At 37.0% G+C, this 20,893-nt stretch overlaps 1 protein-coding gene across 3 annotated transcripts in view; it reads left to right on the plus strand.

Moving 5' to 3' along the window:
- LOC115204619 (relaxin receptor 2-like) overlaps nt 1-20,893 on the plus strand; it is a 190,960-nt gene that overhangs the window by 100,186 nt on the left and 69,881 nt on the right. For all 3 annotated transcript variants that reach the window (XM_029770288.1, XM_029770286.1, XM_029770287.1), the window contains exons 8-9: nt 5,435-5,506; nt 17,623-17,697. In XM_029770288.1, coding sequence (XP_029626148.1) covers nt 5,435-5,506; nt 17,623-17,697 — 147 coding nt within the window. The remainder of the gene's footprint in view (nt 1-5,434; nt 5,507-17,622; nt 17,698-20,893) is intronic.

Raw genomic sequence — 20,893 nt, forward strand, 5'->3', positions numbered from 1 at the left:
AATGCAACAAAATCAGAAAAACACCAAGGGGGTGAATTATTTTGCAAGGCACTGTATTCTCTTACACCATTTACAGAACAGACAGTGTCAAAGGAGGTGTGCTCTACTTGCATCTGCATAACCATCAAACACTTAAACTGCTACAACACTTCCACTGACGGTTGGCACAAATACACATATATTTGACGCACGCCCCCACATATGCTAATGACCCCACCAGTACATTGCCCCCACCTATCAAAGTGCAGCGATGATCATACATTATATTCAAAATATTAAGTAGAAAATGTCCCATATACCTACAACATACCAAAATGTACCATGTGAGTTCAAATGTGTACCTGTGAAGTGTACCTTTGACATTTTCATACCCTAGGGAACAACACTGTGTGTACCTAGCCATATCCTTATTTTTGAGAGAGTCAATATATGGTCCTGGTGGCACTGCAGAAACTTCTATCCACTACCGACCAAGAGGTTGCAAGTTCAAATCCCTGGATAATGCAGTCATACTCTATGTCAACTCTCCTTGAGGACTGCAATGTTGATGTTACCTTGGTTGTGGTAATTGGGCAATTATTTACTTTATTCTGGGAAGCTTTTAGCAAAGTGCAGAAATGCATTCTTGCCAATAAGTCTGTGGCAATATCTCTTTTACACTGATGCTTCTGGTGGTGTTAGTGCACTGTAGCAGGACATTTCAAGTTGCTTACAACCAGTAGGTAAGGAGTTCAAATCCCACTTAAGACTGAGTCCCAATTGTGGTTACACTAGAAGATTTGACAGTAGTTTAAATCAGAATACAGCAGCAAACTGTACATTTATACAAATAACACCTTCAAGTTGTTGTATTTACACAGAACAAAAATATAAATGCAACATGTAAGGTGTTGGTCCCATGTTATTTCTCTCAAATGTTGTGCACAAATGTGTTTACATCCCTGTTAGTGAGCATTTATTCATTTATGCATCAGCATTTACTTTGCCAAGATAATCCATCCACCTGACAGTGGTGGCATAACAAGAAGCTGATTAAACAGCATGATCATTACAAAGGTGCACCTTGTGCTGGGGACAATAAAAGGCCACCCTAAAATGTGCAGTTTGGTCTCAGAATACAATGCCACAGATGTGTCAAGTTTTGAGGTAGCGGGCAATTGGCATGCTTACTGCAGGAATGTCTACCAGAGCTGTTGCCAGAGAATTTAATGTTCATTTCTCTACCATAAGCCACCTCCAACGTCGCTTTAGAGAACTTGGCAGTACGTCCACCTGGCCTCACAACCGCAGACCACGTGTATGACGTTGTGTGGGTGAGCGGTTTGCTGATGTCAACGTTGTGACTAGAGTGCCCCATGATGGCAGTGGGGTTATGTTATGGGCAGGCATAAGCTACAGACAACCAACACAGTTGCTTTTTATCGATGGCAATTTGAATACACAGAGATACCCTGACGAAATCCTGAGGCCCATTGTTATGCCATTCATCCACCGCCATCACCTCATGTTTTAGCATGATAATGCACGGCCCCATGTCGCAAGGATCTGTACACAATTCCTGAAAGCTGAAAATGTCCCAGTTCTTCCATGGCCTGCATACTCACAGACGTGAGCATGTTTGGGATGCTCTGGATCGACGTATACGACAGCGTGTTCCAGGTCCCGCCAACATCCAGCAACTTTTCATAGCCTTTAAAGAGGAGTGAGACAAACATTCCACAGGCCACAACAGTATGATCAACTTTATGGGAAGGATACGTCCCTTCCTCTTTTTTAAGGTATCTGTGCTCTGTGGCTCAATCGAGCAGATTCATTGTTTTTCTTCGTTGTTTTTCATAGTTTGCTTAATTGAACACTTTGAAAGCTTCTTTGGATTTGCGTATATTTATCGTTTGTGGTCATTATTTGGCTGAAAGCACAATCAGAAATGCCATTAAGCTACGTACTGTATTTCACGTAAAGCAAATCTGTTGTATTGTGTAATTTCTCTGTAGGGTTAGACTGTGTTGAATATATGTATGAAACCTATTGGCACTTTGGATGTATTTTAATTTATATGGTCTTTGGTGGTCTTTGGTTGTCTCTCTTTCTCTCTCCATAACTGTACTGTAAGGTCTTTGGTTCTCTCACTCCATAACTGTACCGTAAAGTCTTTGATTCGCTCTCTCTCCATAACTGTACCATAAGGTCTTTGGTTGTCTCTCTCTCCATAACTGTATAGTAAGGTCTTTGGTTCTCTCTCTCTCTCCATAACTGTACCGTAAGGTTTTTGGTTCTCTCTCTCTCCATAACTGTACCGTAAGATCTTTGGTTGTCTCTCTCTCTCTCTCTCCATAACTGTACCATAAGGTCTTTGGTTGTCTCTCTCTCTCCATAACTGTACCGTAAGGTCTTTGGTTGTCTGTCTCTCTCCAAACCTGTACCGTAAGGTCTTTGGTTCTCTCTCTCTCTCCAAAACTGTAGCGTAAGGTCTTTGGTTGTCTCTCTCCATAACTGTACTGTAAGATCTTTGGTTGTCTCTCTCTCTCCAAAACTGTACCGTAAGATCTTTGGTTCTCTCTCTCTCCATAACTGTACCATAAGGTATTTGGTTCTCTCTCTCTCCATAACTGTACCGTAATGTCTTTGGTTGCCTCTCTCTCCATAACTATACCGTAAGGTCTTTGGTTGTCTCTCTCTCTCCATAACTGTACCGTAAGGTCTTTGGTTCTCTCTCACCCCATAACTGTTCCTGTAAGGTCTTTGGTTGCCTCTCTCTCTCCATAACTCTACCGTAATGTCACAGTAGTGAACAGACCAAGGCGCAGTGTGTAGAGTGCTCATTCTTACTTTATTAAATGTTGACACTTCAACAAAAACAACCAAATGACCGCCAACAGTTCCGTAAGGTATGCTGACTATACGGAAAACAACCACCCACAAAACCCAAAGGAAAACAGGCTGCCTAAGTATGGCTTCCAATCAGAGACAACGAAAGAAACCTGGCTCTGATTGGAAACCATACTCGGCCAAACATGGAAAACGAAGCATAGAAAATGAAAACTAAAACAAATTCCCCTTGAACCAAAAAACCCCAAAACACACAAAACAACCCCCCTGCCACGCCCTGACCATACTACTATGGCATATGACCCTTTTTACTGGTCAGGACGTGACACGTAAGGTCTTTGGTTGTCTCTCTCTGTAACTGTACCGTAAGGTCTTTGACTGTCTCTCTCTCTCTCCATAACTGTACCGTAAGGTCTTTGGTTCTATCTCTCCCCATAACTGTACTGTAAGGTCTTTGGTTGTCTCTCTCTCTCCATAACTGTACCGTAAGGTCTTTGACTGTCTCTCACTCTCTACAACTGTACCATAAGGTCTTTGGTTCTCTCTCTCTCCATAACTGTAGCATAAGGTCTTTGGTTGTCTCTCTCTCTCAAAAACTGTACCGTAAGGTCTTTGGTTCTCTCTCTCTCTCCATAACTGTATAGTAAGGTCTTTGGTTGTCTCTCTCTCTCCATAACTGTACCGTAAAGTATTTTGTTCACTCTCTCTCCATAACTTTACCGTAAGGTCTTTGGTTGTCTCTCTCTCCATAACTGTACCGTAAGGTCTTTGATTGTCTCTCTCTCTCTCCATAACTGTTCTGTAAGGTCTTTGGTTCGCTCTCTCTCCATAACTATACCGTAAGGTCGTTGATTGTCTCTCTCTCCATAACTGTACCGTAAGGTCTTTGGTTCCTTCTCTCTCCATAACTATATCGTAAGGTATTTGATTGTCTCGCTCTCTCCATAACTGTACCGTAAGGTCTTTGGTTTTCTCTCTCTCCATAACTGTACCGTAAGTTCTTTGGTTTTCTCTCTCTCCATAACTGTACCGTAAAGTCTTTGGTTGTCTCTCTCTCCATAACTGTATTGTAAGGTCTTTGGTTCTCTCTCTCTCCATAACTGTACCGTAAGGTCTTTGGTTCTCTCTCTCTCCATAACTGTACCGTAAGGTCTATGATTCCTTCTCTCTCCATAACTGTACCGTAAAGTCTTTGGTTTTCTCTCTCTCTCCATAACTGTACCATAAGGTATTTGGTTCTATCTCTCGCCATAACTGTACCGTAAGGTCTTTGGTTCTCTCTCTCTCCATAACTGTACCTTAAGGTCTTTGGTTCTCTTTCTCTCCATAACTGTTCCGTAAGGCCTTTGGTTGTCTCTCTCTCTCCATAACTGTACCGTAAGGTCTTTGATTGTCTCTCTCTCTCTCTCCATAACTGTACCGTAAGGTCTTTGGTTCTCTCTCTCTCCATAACTGTACCACAAGGTCTTTGGTTATCGCTCTCTCCATACCTGTACCCTAAGGTCTTTGGTTGCCTCTCTTTCTCCATAACTGTACCGTAAAGTCTTTAGTTCTCTCTCTCTCCATAACTGTTCCGTAAGGCCTTTGGTTGTCTCTCTCTCTCCATAACTGTACCGTAAGGTCTTTGATTGTCTCTCTCTCTCTCTCCATAACTGTACCGTAAGGTCTTTGGTTCTCTCTCTCTCCATAACTGTACCACAAGGTCTTTGGTTATCTCTCTCTCCATACCTGTACCCTAAGGTCTTTGGTTGCCTCTCTCTCTCCATAACTGTACCGCAAAGTCTTTGGTTGTCTCTCTCTCTCTCTCCATAACTGTACCGCAAAGTCTTTGGTTGCCTCTCTCTCTCCATAACTGTACCGTAAGGTCTTTGGTTCCTTCTCTCTCCATAACTGTACCGTAAGGTCTTTGGTTGTCTCTCTCCATAACTGTTCTGTAAGGTCTTTGGTTCTCTCTCTCGCCATAACTGTGCCGTAAGGTCTTTTGGTTCCTTCTCTCTCCATAACTGTACCGGAAAGTCTTTGGTTCTCTCTCTTTCTCCATAACTGTACTGTAGGGTATTTGGTTGTCTCTCTCTCTCTCTCCATAACTGTACCGCAAGGTCTTTGGTTGCCTCTCTCTCTCCATAACTGTACCGTAAAGTCTTTAGTTCTCTCTCTCTCCATAACTTTACCGTAAGTTCTTTGGTTGTCTCTCTCTCCATACCTGTACCGTAAGGTATTTGGTTCTCTCTCTCTCTCCATAACTATACCATAAGGTCTTTGGTTGTCTCTCTCTCTCCAAACCTGTACCATAAGGTCTTTGGTTGTCTCTGTCTCTCCAAAACTGTACCTTAAGGTCTTTGGTTCTCTCTCTCTCCATAACTGTACTGTAAGATCTTTGGTTGTCTCTCTCTCCCTCTCCATAACTATACCGTAAGGTCTTTGGTTGCCTGTCTCTCTCCATAACTGTAACGTAAGGTCTTTTGTTGTCTCTCTCTCTCTCTCTCTCCATATCTATATCGTAAGGTCTTTGGTTGTCTCTCTCTCTCCATAACTGTACTGTAAGGTCTTTGGTTCTCTCTCCATAACAGTGCAGCATGGTCTTTGGTTCTCTTTCTCTCACCAGGGTGTTGGATCACAACCCTCTTAACAGTGTTTCCCAAGACACCTTCACCGGCCTCACCTCCCTCATGTTCCTGTGAGTTGCACACACACACACACACACACACACACACACACACACACACACACACACACACACACACACACACACACACACACACACACACACACACACACACACACACACACACACGTACAGATGCACGTGCATACACACACACATTGTGTTTGACAAAGGAAATATAATATAATAAATGTTTGTGTCATTAATTTTCTTTGTCCAAACACATAGTTTTTCTTCCCTCCTTAACAAGATATCACAGTCTGACTTCATGTTCCGACGTTCTTTCATAAACATGTACAATTTAGGCATACAGAAACAACTCTATGGCTAAGTTTAGGCATTCATTCAGACTGGGTTAAGGCATAGGGTTAAAACAGAAACAACTCTAGGGTTAAGTTAAGGATTAAAGTTTGGGATAGAGGTAAAACTTTAAGCATTAATTCCAATTGGGCTTACTAAAACTTTTGTGTACGGATGGTGGAGCTCCGGCTCCGAAGGCTGCAGGTGCAATCCCGGTACGGGGCACTCAATAACAAAATTCACCTCCGTCTCCTCCTGAGTCTCATTGAAAATATGATACTGGTTTCCTTCTCTTTTTCCTTTTCTCCTCTCCTTACTCCTCTCCTTACTCTCTCCTTACTCCTCTCCTTTTCTCCTCTCCTTACTCCTCTCCTTACTCCTCTCCTTTTCTAATCTCCTTACTCCTCTCCTTTTCTCCTCTCCTTTTCTCCTCTCCTTTTCACCTCTCCTTATACCTCTCCTTATTCCTCTCCTTTTCACCTCTCCTTACTTCTTTCCTTACTCCTTACTCCTCTCCTTACTCCTCTCCTTACTCCTCTCCTCTTCTCCTCTCCTTACTCCTCTCCTTACTCCTCTCCTCTTCTCCTCTCCTTACTCCTCTCCTCTTCTCCTCTCCTTACTCCTCTCCTTACTCCTCTCCTTACTCCTCTCCTCTTCTCCTCTCCTCTTCTCCTCTCCTCTTCTCCTCTCCTTACTCCTCTCCTTACTCCTCTCCTCTTCTCCTCTCCTTACTCCTCTTCTCCTCTCCTTACTCCTCTCCTTACTCCTCTCTACTCTTCTCCTTTTTTCCCTCTCCCTATTTCTCCTCTCCTTATCCCTCTCCTTACTCCTCTCCTCTCCTTATCCCTCTCTTTACTCCTCTCCTCATTCTCCTCATCATTATGTTCTCCTCACCTGTATCTTTCTCTTACGTTGTTGTAGAACTATGTTCAACACATCTCTGTCTTGCTCACTCACTCTAGTTCTCTGTCTTGCTCACTCACTCTAGTCCTCTGTCTTGCTCACTCATTCTAGTTCTCTGTCTTGCTCACTCACTCTAGTTCTCTGTCTTGCTCACTCATTCTAGTTCTCTGTCTTGCTCACTCACTCTAGTCCTCTGTCTTGCTCACTCACTCTAGTTCTCTGTCTTGCTCACTCCCTCTAGTCCTCTGTCTTGCTCAGTCCCTCTAGTCCTCTGTCTTGCTCACTCACTCTAGTTCTCTGTCTTGCTCACTCCCTCTAGTTCTCTGTCTTGCTCACTCATTCTAGTTCTCTGTTTTGCTCACTCACTCTAGTTCTCTGTTTTGCTCACTCACTCTAGTTCTCTGTCTTGCTCACTCACTCTAGTTCTCTGTTTTGCTCACTAACTCTAGTTCTCTGTCTTGCTCACTCACTCTAGTTCTCTGTCTTGCTCACTCGTTCTCCCTATCCCTTTGAAGTTTTTTATTTATTTATTTATTATTTTTTATTTCACCTTTATTTAACCAGGTAGGCCAGTTGAGAACCAGTTCTCATTTACAACTGCGACCTGGCCAAAGCAGTGCGACAACAACAACAACACAGAGTTACACATAAGAAAACGCACAGTCAATAATACAAAAGGAAAGAAAAATTGAAAGATCTATCTACAGTGTGTGCAAATGTAGAAGAGTAGGGAGGTAAGGCAATAAATAGGCCATAGAGGCGAAAATATTTATAATTTAGCATTAATACTGGAGTGATATATGTGCAGATGATGATGTGCAAGTAGAGATACTGGGGTGCAAAAGAGCAAGAGGGTAAGTAATAATATGGGGATGAGGTAGTTGGGTGTGCTATTTACAGATTGGCTGTGTACAGGTACAGTGATCGGTAACCTGCTCTGACAGCTGATGCTTAAAGTTAGAGAGGAAGATATAAGACTCCAGCTTCAGATATATATATATACTGCTCAAAAAAATAAAGGGAACACTTAAACAACACATCCTAGATCTGAATTAAAGAAATAATCTTATTAAATACTTTTTTCTTTACATAGTTGAATGTGCTGACAACAAAATCACACAAAAATAATCAATGGAAATCCAATTTATCAACCCATGGAGGTCTGGATTTGGAGTCACACTCAAAATTAAAGTGGAAAACCACACTACAGGCTGATCCAACTTTAATGTAATGTCCTTAAAACAAGTCAAAATGAGGCTCAGTAGTGTGTGTGGCCTCCACGTGCCTGTATGACCTCCCTACAACGCCTGGGCATGCTCCTGATGAGGTGGCGGATGGTCTCCTGAGGGATCTCCTCCCAGACCTGGACTAAAGCATCCGCCAACTCCTGGACAGTCTGTGGTGCAACGTGGCGTTGGAGGATGGAGTGAGACATGATGTCCCAGATGTGCTCAATTGGATTCAGGTCTGGGGAACGGGCGGGCCAGTCCATAGCATCAATGCCTTCCTCTTGCAGGAACTGCTGACACACTCCAGCCACATGAGGTCTAGCATTGTCTTGCATTAGGAGGAACCCAGGGCCAACCGCACCAGCATATGGTCTCACAAGGGGTCTGAAGATCTCATCTCGGTACCTAATGGCAGTCAGGCTACCTCTGGCGAGCACATGGAGGGCTGTGCGTCCCCCCCAAAGAAATGCCACCCCACACCATGACTGACCCACCGCCAAACCGGTCATACTGGAGGATGTTGCAGGTAGCAGAGCGTTCTCCACGGCGTCTCCAGACTCTGTCACATCTGTCACGTGCTCAGTGTGAACGTGCTTTCATCTGTGAAGAGCACAGGGCGCCAGTGGCGAATTTGCCAATCTTGGTGTTCTCTGGCAAATGCCAAACGTCCTGCACGGTGTTGGGCTGTAAGCACAACCCCCACCTGTGGAGTCTGTTTCTGACCGTTTGAGCAGACACATGCACATTTGTGGCCTGCTGGAGGTCATTTTGCAGGGCTCTGGCAGTGCTTCTCCTGCTCCTCCTTGCACAAAGGCGGAGGTAGCGGTCCTGCTGCTGGGTTGTTGCCCTCCTACGGCCTCCTCCACGTCTCCTGATGTACTGGCCTGTCTCCTGGTAGCGCCTCCATGCTCTGGACACTACGCTGACGGACACAGCAAACCTTCTTGCCACAGCTCGCATTGATGTGCCATCCTGGATGAGCTGCACTACCTGAGCCACTTGTGTGGGTTGTAGACTCTGTCTCATGCTACCACTAGAGTGAAAGCACCGCCAGCATTCAAAAGTGACCAAAACATCAGCCAGGAAGCATAGGAACTGAGAAGTGGTCTGTGGTCCCCATCTGCAGAACCACTCCTTTATTGAGGGTGTCTTGCTAATTGCCTATAATTTCCACCTGTTGTATATTCCATTTGCACAACAGCATGTGAAATGTATTGTCAATCAGTGTTGCTTCCTAAGTGGACAGTTTGATTTCACAGAAGTGTGATTGACTTGGAGTTACATTGTGTTGTTTAAGTGTTCCCTTTATTTTTTTTAGCAGTGTATATATATAAGTATATATATATATATTATATATATATATATATTATATATATATATTTGCCACGTGCACAGGATACAATACTTGTTAAAAAAGTTCAGTGGAATTCTTACCTTGAGAGCTTTTTCCAAACAATGCTGTGAAGATAATAATATAGATAATAATAATATAGGTCATAATAATAATATAGATAGTAATATAGGTCATAATAATATAGATAATAATGATATAGATAATAATAATATAGATAATAATAATATAGATAGTAATATAGGTCATAATAATATAGATAAAAATGATATAGATAATAATAATATAGATAATAATAATATAGATAGTAATATAGGTCATAATAATATAGATAAAAATGATATAGATAATAATAATATAGATAATAATAATATAGATAGTAGTATAGGTCATAATAATATAGATAATAATAATATAGATAGTAATATAGGTCATAATAATATAGATAATAATGATATAGATAATAATAATAATAAAGATTCTAATAATAATATAGATAATAATAATAATATACTAAATAGTAATAATATAAATAATAATAATATAGATAATAATAATAATAATATAGAAAATAGTAATGATATAGATAACAATAATATAGATAATAATATTGTTTATAATACTAGTAATTTAGATAACAATAATATAGAGAATAATGATAATATAGATAATAATAAAATAGATAATAATGATATAAATAATAATGATAATATAGATAATGATATTATAGATAATAATGATAATGTAGATAATAACAATATAGATAATATTAGTATAGATAATAATATAGATAATTTTAAAATAGATAATAATATAGATAATATTAATATAGATAATAATATAGTTAATAATAATAATATTGATAATAATAATAATATCGATCATCATTTTAATAATATAGATAATAAAAATATAGATCATAATAATAGTAATATAGGTCATAATAATATAGATAATAATGATATAGATAATAATAATAAAGATTCTAATAATAATATAGATAATAATAATAATAATATACTAAATAGTAATAATATAAATAATAATAATATAGATAATAATAATAATATAGAAAATAGTAATGCTATAGATAAAAATAATATAGATAATAATATTGTTTATAATACTAGTAATTTAGATAACAATAATATAGATAATAATGATAATATAGATAATAATAAAATAGATAATAATGATATAAATAATAATGATAATATAGATAATGATAATATAGATAATAATGATAATGTAGATAATAACAATATAGATAATATTAGTATAGATAATAATATAGATAATTTTAAAATAGATAATAATATAGATAATATTAATATAGATAATAATATAGTTAATAATAATAATATTGATAATAATAATAATATAGATCATAATTTTAATAATATAGATAATAAAAATATAGATCATAATAATAGTAATATAGATCATAATAGTTTAGATAATAATAATAATAATTTAGATCAGAATAATAATATAGATCAGAATAATAATAATATAGATAATAATAATAATACTATAGATCATAATAATAAATATATAAACAATAATAATAATATAGGTAATAGTAATATAGATTATAATTATAATATGATCGTAATAATAATATAGATAATAATAATATAGATAATAATAATAATAGTAAAGACCATAATAATAATATAGATCATCATAATAATAATATAGATCACAATAATAATAATATAGATAATAGTAATATAGATTCTAATAATAATATGATCGTAATAATAATATAGATAATAATAATAATATAGATCTTAATAACAATGGTATAGATCATAGTAATAATAATGATCATAATAATAATATAGATCATAATAATAATATAGATAATAATAATATAGATAATAATAATAATAATAGTATAGATCATAATAATAATATAGATACTACTAATAATATAGATCATAATAATAATATAGATATAATAATAATATTTATCATAATAATAGTATAGATCATAATATTAATATAGATAATAATAATTATATAAATAATAATATAGATAATAATAATATAGATCATAATAATATAGATCATAATAATAATAATATAGATCATAATAATAATAGTACAGATCATAATATTAATATAGATAATAATAATAATATAGATAATAATAATAATATAGATCATAATAATAATAATAGTATAGATCAAAATATTAATATATATATAATAATAATAATATAGATAATAATAATAAAGGTATAGATCATAATATTAATATAGATAATAATAATAATATAGATAATAATAATATAGATAATAATAATAATAATATAGATCATAATAATAATAGTATAGATCATAATATTAATATAGATAATAATAATAATATAGATAATAATAATAATATAGATAATAATAATAATATAGATCATGATAATAATAATAGTATAGATCAAAATATTAATATAGATAATAATAATAATATAGATAATAATAATATAGATAATAATAATAATAATATAGATCATAATAATAATAGTATAGATCATTATATTAATATAGATAATAATAATAATATAGATAATAATAATAATAATATAGATAATAATAATAATATAGATCATGATAATAATAATAGTATAGATCAAAATATTAATATAGATAATAATAATAATATAGATAATAATAATAATAATATAGATAATAATAATAATATAGATCATGATAATAATAATAATATAGATAATAATAATAATATAGATAATAATAATAATATAGATAATAATAATAATATAGATCATGATAATAATAATAATAGTATAGATCAAAATATTAATATAGATAATAATGATAATATAGATAATAATAATATTGATCATAATAATAATAGTATAGATCATATTATTAATATAGATAATAATAATAATAATATAGATAATAATATAGGTAATAATAATATAGATCCTAATATTAATCGTATAGATCATAATAATAATAGTGTAGATCATAATAATATAGATCATAATAATAATATAGATAATAATAATATATATAATAATAATATAGATAATAATAATATTGATCATAATAGTAATAGTATAGATCATATTATTAATATTGATAATACTAATAATATAGATAATACTAATAATATAGATAACAATAGTAATAATATAGATCATAATAATAATGTAGACAATAATAAAATAGATAATAACAATATAGATCATAAAGTAATAGTATAGATAAAAATAATATACGTTTTGATCATAATAATACTAGTATAGATCATAGTAATACTAGTTTAGCATAATATAATATATATAATAATATGCCTATATACACAGACAGTTAGAAAAGCCAAGGCTAGCTTTTTCAAACAGGAATTTGCTTCCTGCAACACAAACTCAAAAAAGTTCTGGGACACTGTAAAGTCCTTGGAGAATAAGAGCACCTCCTCCCAGCTGCCCACTGCACTGAGGATAGGAAACTCTGTTACCACCGATAAATCCACTATAATTGAGAATTTCAATAAGCATTTTTCTACGGCTGGCCATGCTTTCCACCTGGCTACCCCTACTCCGGTCAACAGCACTGCACCCCCCACAGCAACTCGCCTAAGCCTTCCCCATTTCTCCTTCTCCCAAATCCAGTCAGCTGATGTGCTGAAAGAGCTGCAAAATCTGGACCCTTACAAATCAGCCGGGCTAGACAATCTGGACCCTTTCTTTCTAAAATGATCTGCCAAAATTGTTGCAACCCCTATTACTAGCCTGTTCAACCTCTCTTTCATGTCGTCTGAGATTCCCAAAGATTGGAAACAGCTGCGGTCATCCCCCTCTTCAAAGGGGGGGACACTCTTGGCCCAAACTGCTACAGACCTATATCTATCCTACCCTGCCTTTCTAAAGTCTTTGAAAGCCAAGTCAACAAACAGATTACCGACCATTTCGAATCCCACCGTACCTTCTCCGCTATGCAATCTGGTTTCAGAGCTGGTCATGGGTGTACCTCAGCCATGCTCAAGGTCCTAAACGATATCTTAACTGCCATGGATAAGAAACAATACTGTGCTGCCGTTTTCATTGACCTGGCCAAGGCTTTCGACTCTGTCAAATACCACATCCTCATCGGCAGCCTCAATAGCCTTGGTTTCTCAAATGATTGCCTCGCCTGGTTCACCAACTACTTTTCCGATAGAGTTCAGTGTGTCAAATTGGAGGGCCTGTTGTCCGGGCCTCTGGCAGTCTCTATGGGGGTGCCACAGGGTTCAATTCTTGGGCCGACTCTTTTCTCTGTATACATCAATGATGTCGCTCTTGCTGCTGGTGAGTCTCTGATCCACCTCTACGCAGACGACACCATTCTGTATACTTCTGGCCCTTCTTTGGACACTGTGTTAACAACCCTCCAGACGAGCTTCAATGCCATACAACTCTCCTTCCGTGGCCTCCAACTGCTCCTAAATACAAGTAAAACTAAATGCATGCTCTTCAACCGATCGCTGCCTGCACCTGCCCGCCTGTCCTGCATCACTACTCTGGACGGTTCTGACTTAGAATATGTGGACAACTAAAAATACATAGGTGTCTGGTTAGACTGTAAACTCTCCTTCCAGACTCACATCAAACATCTCCAATCAAAAGTTAAATCAAGAATAGGCTTCCTATTTCGCAACAAAGCATCCTTCACTCATGCTGCCAAACATACCCTCGTAAAACTGACCATCCTACCGATCCTCGACTTTGGCGATGTCATTTACAAAATAGCCTCCAATACCCTACTCAACGAACTGGATGCAGTCTATCACAGTGCCATCCGTTTTGTCACCAAAGCCCCATATACTATCCACCACTGCGACCTGTATGCTCTCGTTGGCTGGCCTTCGCTTCATAATCGTCGCCAAACCCACTGGCTCCAGGTCATCTACAAGACCCTGCTAGGTAAAGTCCCCCCTTATCTCAGCTCACTGGTCACCATAGCAGCACCCACCTGTAGCACGCGCTCCAGCAGGTATATCTCTCTGGTCACCCCCAAGCCAATTCCTCCTTTGGCTGTCTCTCTTTCCAGTTCTCTGCTGCCAATGACTGGAACGAACTACAAAAATCTCAAACTGGAAACGCTTATCTCCCTCACTAGCTTTAAGCACCAGCTGTCAGATCAGCTCACAGATCACTGCACCTGTACATAGCCCATCTGTAATTTAGCCCAAACAACTACCTCTTCCCCTTCTGTATTTATTTATTTTATTCATTTTATTTTGCTCCTTTGCACCCCATTAACTCTATTTCTACTTTGCACTTTCTTCTACTACAAATCTACCATTCCTGTGTTTTACTTGCTATACTTTATTTACTTTGCCACCATGGCCTTTTTTGCCTTTTACCTCCCTTTTCTCACCTCATTTGCTCACGTTGTATATAGTCTTATTTTTCTACTGTATTATTGACCGTATATTTGTTTTACTCCATGTGTAACTCTGTGTTGTTGTATGTTGTCGAACTGCTTTGCTTTATCTTGGCCAGGTCGCAATTGTAAATGAGAACTTGTTCTCAACTTGCCTACCTGGTTAAATAAAGGTGAAATAAAAAAAATAAAAAAATAATAATAGTATAGATAATAATATGTATCATAATAAAATAGATAATAATAATAATAGTATAGATAATAATAATACTAATAATAATAATAATATAGATAATAATAGTATAGATAATAATAATATTTATCATAATAAAATAGATCATAATAATAATAATAGTATAGATAAAAAATAATAATATTAATATAGATAATAATAGTATAGATAATAATAAGATTATCATAATAAAATAGATCATAATAATAATATTATAGATAATAACAATACTATTGATAAATAATATAGATAATAATAATATAGATAATAAAAATAATAATATACACTACAAAAGTTCGGGGTCACTTTTTTTGTATATTAAAATAACATCAAATTGATCAGAAATACAGTGTAGACATTGTTAATGTTGTAAATGACTATCGTAGCTGGAAACGGCAGATTTTTTATGGAATATCTACGTAGGCGTACAAAGGCCCATTATCAGCAACCATCACTCCTGTGTTCCAATGGCACGTTGTGTTAGCTAATCCAAGTTTATCATTTTAAAAGGTGAATTGATCATTAGAAAACCCCTTTGCAATCATGTTAGTACAGCTGAAATCTGTTGTTCTGATTAAAGAAGCAATAAAACTGGCCTTCTTTAGACTAGTTGAGTATCTGGAGCATCAGCATTTTTTGGGGTTCGATTACAGGCTCAAAATGGCTAGAAACAAAAAACGTTCTTCTGAAACTCGTCAGTCTATTCTTGTTCTGAGAAATGAAGGCTGTTCCATGCGAGAAATTGCCAAGAAACTGAAGATCTCGTACGCTTTGTACTACTCCCTTCACAGAACAGCGCAAACTGGCTCTAACCAGAATAGAAAGAGGAGTGGGAGGCCCGGGTGCACAACTGCACAAGAAGACAAGTACATTAGAGTGTCTAGTTTGAGAAACAGATGCCTCACAAGTCCTCAACTGGCAGCTTCATTAAATAGTACCCACAAAACACCAGTCTCAATGTCAACAGTGAAGAGGCGACTCCGGGATGCTGGCCTTCTAGGCAGAGATGCAAAGAAAAAGCCATATCTCAGACTGGCCAATAAAAAGATTAAGATGGGCAAAAGAACACAGACAGTGTGCGTTGTGACTGTGTGTGTGTGTGTGTGTTTGTGTGTGTGTGTGTGTGTGTGTGTGTGTGTGTGTGTGTGTGTGTGTGTGTGTGTGTGTGTGTGTGTGTGTGTGTGACAAAAACAGGCATGCCTCCAATGGAGCTGTTACTAGTTATATTTTTAATAGTTTTGTGACATACTGCTGTGTACTGAACACAGATTAACAGAAGTTTGACAAATTGGACTTCATCAATGTGTGGTTCAGTTGGTAGAGCATGGGGTTTGCAACACCAGGGTTGTGGGTTCGATTCCCACGGGGGACCAGTACAGAAAAAAAATGTATAAAATATATGCATTCACTACTGTAAGTCGCTCTGGATAAGAGCGTATGCTAAATGACTAAAATGTAAATGTAAAGTACGTAACAGTCCCTATAGTTTTGCCAAGGCAGCATCCAGGAGGAGTGTGTTCTCTGTTCTCCATTCCCTATTCTTTATTCTCTGTTCTCTGTTCTTTGTTCTTTATTCTCTATTCTCTATTCTCTATTCTCTGTTCTCTCTTCTCTATTCTTTATTCTCTGTTCTCTATTCTCTATTCTTTATTCTTTATTCTCTATTCTCTATTCTTTATTCTCTATTCTCTATTCTCTATTCTCTATTCTCTCTTCTCTATTCTTTATTCTCTGTTATCTCTTCTCTATTCTCTATTCTCTGTTCTCTATTCTCTATTCTTTATTCTCTGTTCTCTATTCTCTATTCTTTATTCTCTATTCTCTATTCTCTATTCTTTATTCTCTATTCTCTATTCTCTATTCTCTATTCTCTATTCTCTGTTCTCTATTCTCTATTCTTTATTCTCTGTTATCTCTTCTCTATTCTCTATTCTCTGTTCTCTATTCTCTATTCTTTATTCTCTGTTCTCTATTCTCTATTCTTTATTCTCTATTCTCTATTCTCTATTCTTTATTCTCTATTCTCTATTCTCTATTCTCTATTCTCTATTCTTTATTCTCTATTCTTTATTCTCTATTCTTTATTCTCTATTCTTTATTCTCTATTCTTTATTCTCTATTCTGTATTCTCTATTCTGTATTCTCTATTCTTTATTCTCTATTCTTTATTCTCTATTCTCTATTCTCTATTCTCTATTCTGTATTCTCTATTCTGTATTCTCTATTCTTTATTCTCTATTCTTTATTCTCTATTCTCTATTCTCTATTCTCTTTTCTCTATTCTCTATTCTCTATTCTTTATTCTCTATTCTTTATTCTCTATTCTTTATTCTCTATTCTGTATTCTGTTTTCTCTATTCTCTATTCTGTATTCTGTTTTCTCTTTTCTCTGTTCTCTCCAAATATGTCTACAAGCTGTGTGTCTTCCCTAAGGAGGTCACAGGGGTGTGTGTGTGTGTGTGTGTGCCAGTCCCTCCATCTGTGTGTGAATGTTCATCTGTCCGTGTGTGTGTGTGTGTGTGTGTGTGTGTGTGTGTGTGTGTGTGTGTGTGTGTGTGTGTGTGTGTGAGAATGTTCATCTGTCCATGTGTGTGTGTGTGTGTGTGTGTGTGTGTGTGTGTGTGTGTGTGTGTGTGTGTGTGTGTGTGTGTGTGTGTGTGTGTGTGTGTGTGTGTGTGTGTCTGTGTTCTCTAAACAACAGTGTGTGATTTCTCCCCAGGTCCATGGTGAATACATCTCTGGTGCAGCTCCCCCAGCCCAGCCTCTGTCACCACACACCTAACCTCAGCTGGGTGTGAGTATACATTTATCTACAATCCCAACCCACCTGTCTAGACATCTATCTACAATCCCATCCCATCTGTCTAGACATCTACAGTTGAAGTGGGAAGTTTACATACACTTAGGTTGGAGTTTTTTAACCACTCCACAAACGTCTTGTTCACAAACTATAGTTTTGGAAAGTCAGTTAAGACATCTATTTCGTGCATGACACAAGTAATTTTTCCAACAATTGTTTACAGACAGATTATTTCACTTATAATTCACTGAATCACAATTCCAGTGGGTCAGAAGTTTACATACACTAAGTTGACTGTGCCTTTAAACAGCTTGGAAACTTCCAGAAAATTATGCCATGGCTTTAGAAGCTTCTGATAGGCTAATTGACATAATTTGAGTCAATAGGAGGTGTACCTGTGGATGTATTTCAAGGCCTACCTTCAAACTCAGTACCTCTTTGCTTGACATCATGGGAAAATCAACAGAAACCAGCCAAGACCTTAGAAAAAAAATTGTAGACCTATACCAGTCTGGTTCATCCTTGGGAGCAATTTATAAACGCCTGACAGTACCACATTCATCTGTACAAACAATAGTATGCAAGTATAAACACCATGGGACCACGCAGCTGTCATACCGCTCAGGAAGGAGACGCGTTCTGTCTCCTAGAGATGAATGTACTTTGGTGCGAAAAGTGCAAATCAATCCCAGAATACCAGCAAAGGACCTTGTGAAGATGCTGGAGTAAACAGGTACAAAAGTATCTATATCCACAGTAAAACAAGTCCTATATCGACATAACCTGAAAGGCCACTCAGCAAGGAAGAAGCCACTGCTCCAAAACCACCATAAAAAAAACAGACTAAAGTTTGCAACTGCACATGGGGACAAAGATTATACTTTTTGGAGAAATGTCCTCTGGTCTAATGAAACAAAAAAAGAACTGTTTGGCCATAATAACCATTGTTATGTTTGGAGGAAAAAGGGGGAGGCTTGCAAGCCGAAGAACACCATCCCAACCGTGAAGAACGAGGATGGCAGCATCATGTTGTGGGGGTGCTTTGGTGCAGGAGGGACTGGTGTACTTCACAAAATAGATGGCATCATGAGGGAGGTAAATTATGTGCATATATTGAAGCAACATCTCAAGACATCAGTCAGGAAGTTAAAGCTTGGTCGCAAATGGGTCTTCCAAATGGACAATGACCCCAAGCATACTTCCAAAGTTGTGGCAAAATGGCTTAAGGACAGCAAAGTCAAGGTATTGGAGTGGCCATCACAAGCCCTGACCTCAATCCTATAGAACATTTGTTGGCAGAACTGAAAAAGCGTGTGCGGGCAATGAGGCCTACAAACCTGACTCAGTTACACCAGCTTTGTCCGGAGGAATGGGCCAAAATTCACCCAAATTATTGTGGGAAGCTTGTGGAAGGCTACCCAAAACATTTGACCCAAGTTAAACAATTTAAAGGCAATGCTACCAAATACTAATTGAGTGTATGTAAAGTTCTGACCCACAGGGAATGTGATGAAAGAAATAAAAGCTGAAATAAATCATTCTCTCTACTATTATTCTGACATTTAACATTCTTAAAATAAAGTGGTAATCCTAACTGACCTAAGGCAGGGAATATTTACTAGGATTAAATGTCAGGACTTGTGAAAAACTGAGTTTAAATGTATTTGGCTAACGTGTATGTAACCTTCCGACTCCAACTGTATCTATCATCCCATCTGTCTAGACATCTATCTATCATCCCATCCCATCTGTCTAGACATCTATCTATCATCCCATCCCATCTGTCCAGACATCTATCTATAATCCCATCTGTCTAGACATCTATAATCCCATCTGTCTAGACATCTATCTATCATCCCATCTGTCTAGACATCTATAATCCCATCTGTCTAGACATCTATAATCCCATCTGTCTAGACATCTATCTATAATCCCATCCCATCTGTCTAGACATCTATCTATAATCCCATCTGTCTAGACATCTATTTATCATCCCATCCCATCTGTCTAGACATCTATCTATCATCCCATCTGTCTAGACATCTATAATCCCATCTGTCCAGATATCTATTTATCATCCCATCTGTCCAGACATCTATCTATCATCCCATCTGTCTAGACATCTATAATCCCATCTGTCCAGATATCTATTTATCATCCCATCTGTCTAGACATCTATAATCCCATATGTCTAGACATCTATCTATAATCCCATCTGTCTAGACATCTATCTATCATTCCATCTGTCTAGACTTCTATCTGTAATCCCATCCCATCTGTCTAGACATCTATAATCCCATCCCATCTGTCTAGACATCTATCTATAATCCCATCTGTCTAGACATCTATCTATTATCCCATCTGTCTAGACTTCTATCTATCATCCCATCCCATCTGTCTAGACATCTATCTATAATCCCATCTGTCTAGACATCTATCTATAATCCCATCTGTCTAGACTTCTATCTATCATCCCATCTGTCTAGACATCTATAATCCCATCTGTCTAGACATCTATCTATAATCCCATCTGTCTAGACTTCTATCTATCATCCCATCTGTCTAGACATCTATAATCCCATCTGTCTAGACATCTATCTATAGTCCCATCTGTCTAGACTTCTATCTATAATCCCATCCCATCTGTCTAGACATTTATAATCCCATCTGTCTAGACTTCTATCTATAATCCCATCCCATCTGTCTAGACATCTATCTATAATCCCATCCCATCTGTCTAGACATCTATAATCCCATCTGTCTAGACATCTATAATCCCATCTGTCTAGACTTCTATCTATAATCCCATCTGTCTAGACTTCTATCTATCATCCCATCTGTCTAGACATCTATAATCCCATCTGTCTAGACATCTATCTATAATCCCATCTGTCTAGACTTCTATCTATAATCCCATCTGTCTAGACTTCTATCTATAATCCCATCCCATCTGTCTAGACTTCTATCATCCCATCTGTCTAGACATCTATCTATAATCCCATCTGTCTAGACATCTATCGATCATCCCATCTGTCTAGACATCTATCGATCATTCCATCTGTCTAGACATCTATCTATAATCCCATCCCATCTGTCTAGACATCTGTCTATCATCCCATCCCATCTGTCTAGACATCTATCGATCATTCCATCTGTCTAGACATCTAGCTATAATCCCATCCCATCTGTC

This window comes from Salmo trutta, chromosome 12 (assembly GCF_901001165.1).
Source record: "Salmo trutta chromosome 12, fSalTru1.1, whole genome shotgun sequence".
NCBI classification, from domain to species: domain Eukaryota; kingdom Metazoa; phylum Chordata; class Actinopteri; order Salmoniformes; family Salmonidae; genus Salmo; species Salmo trutta.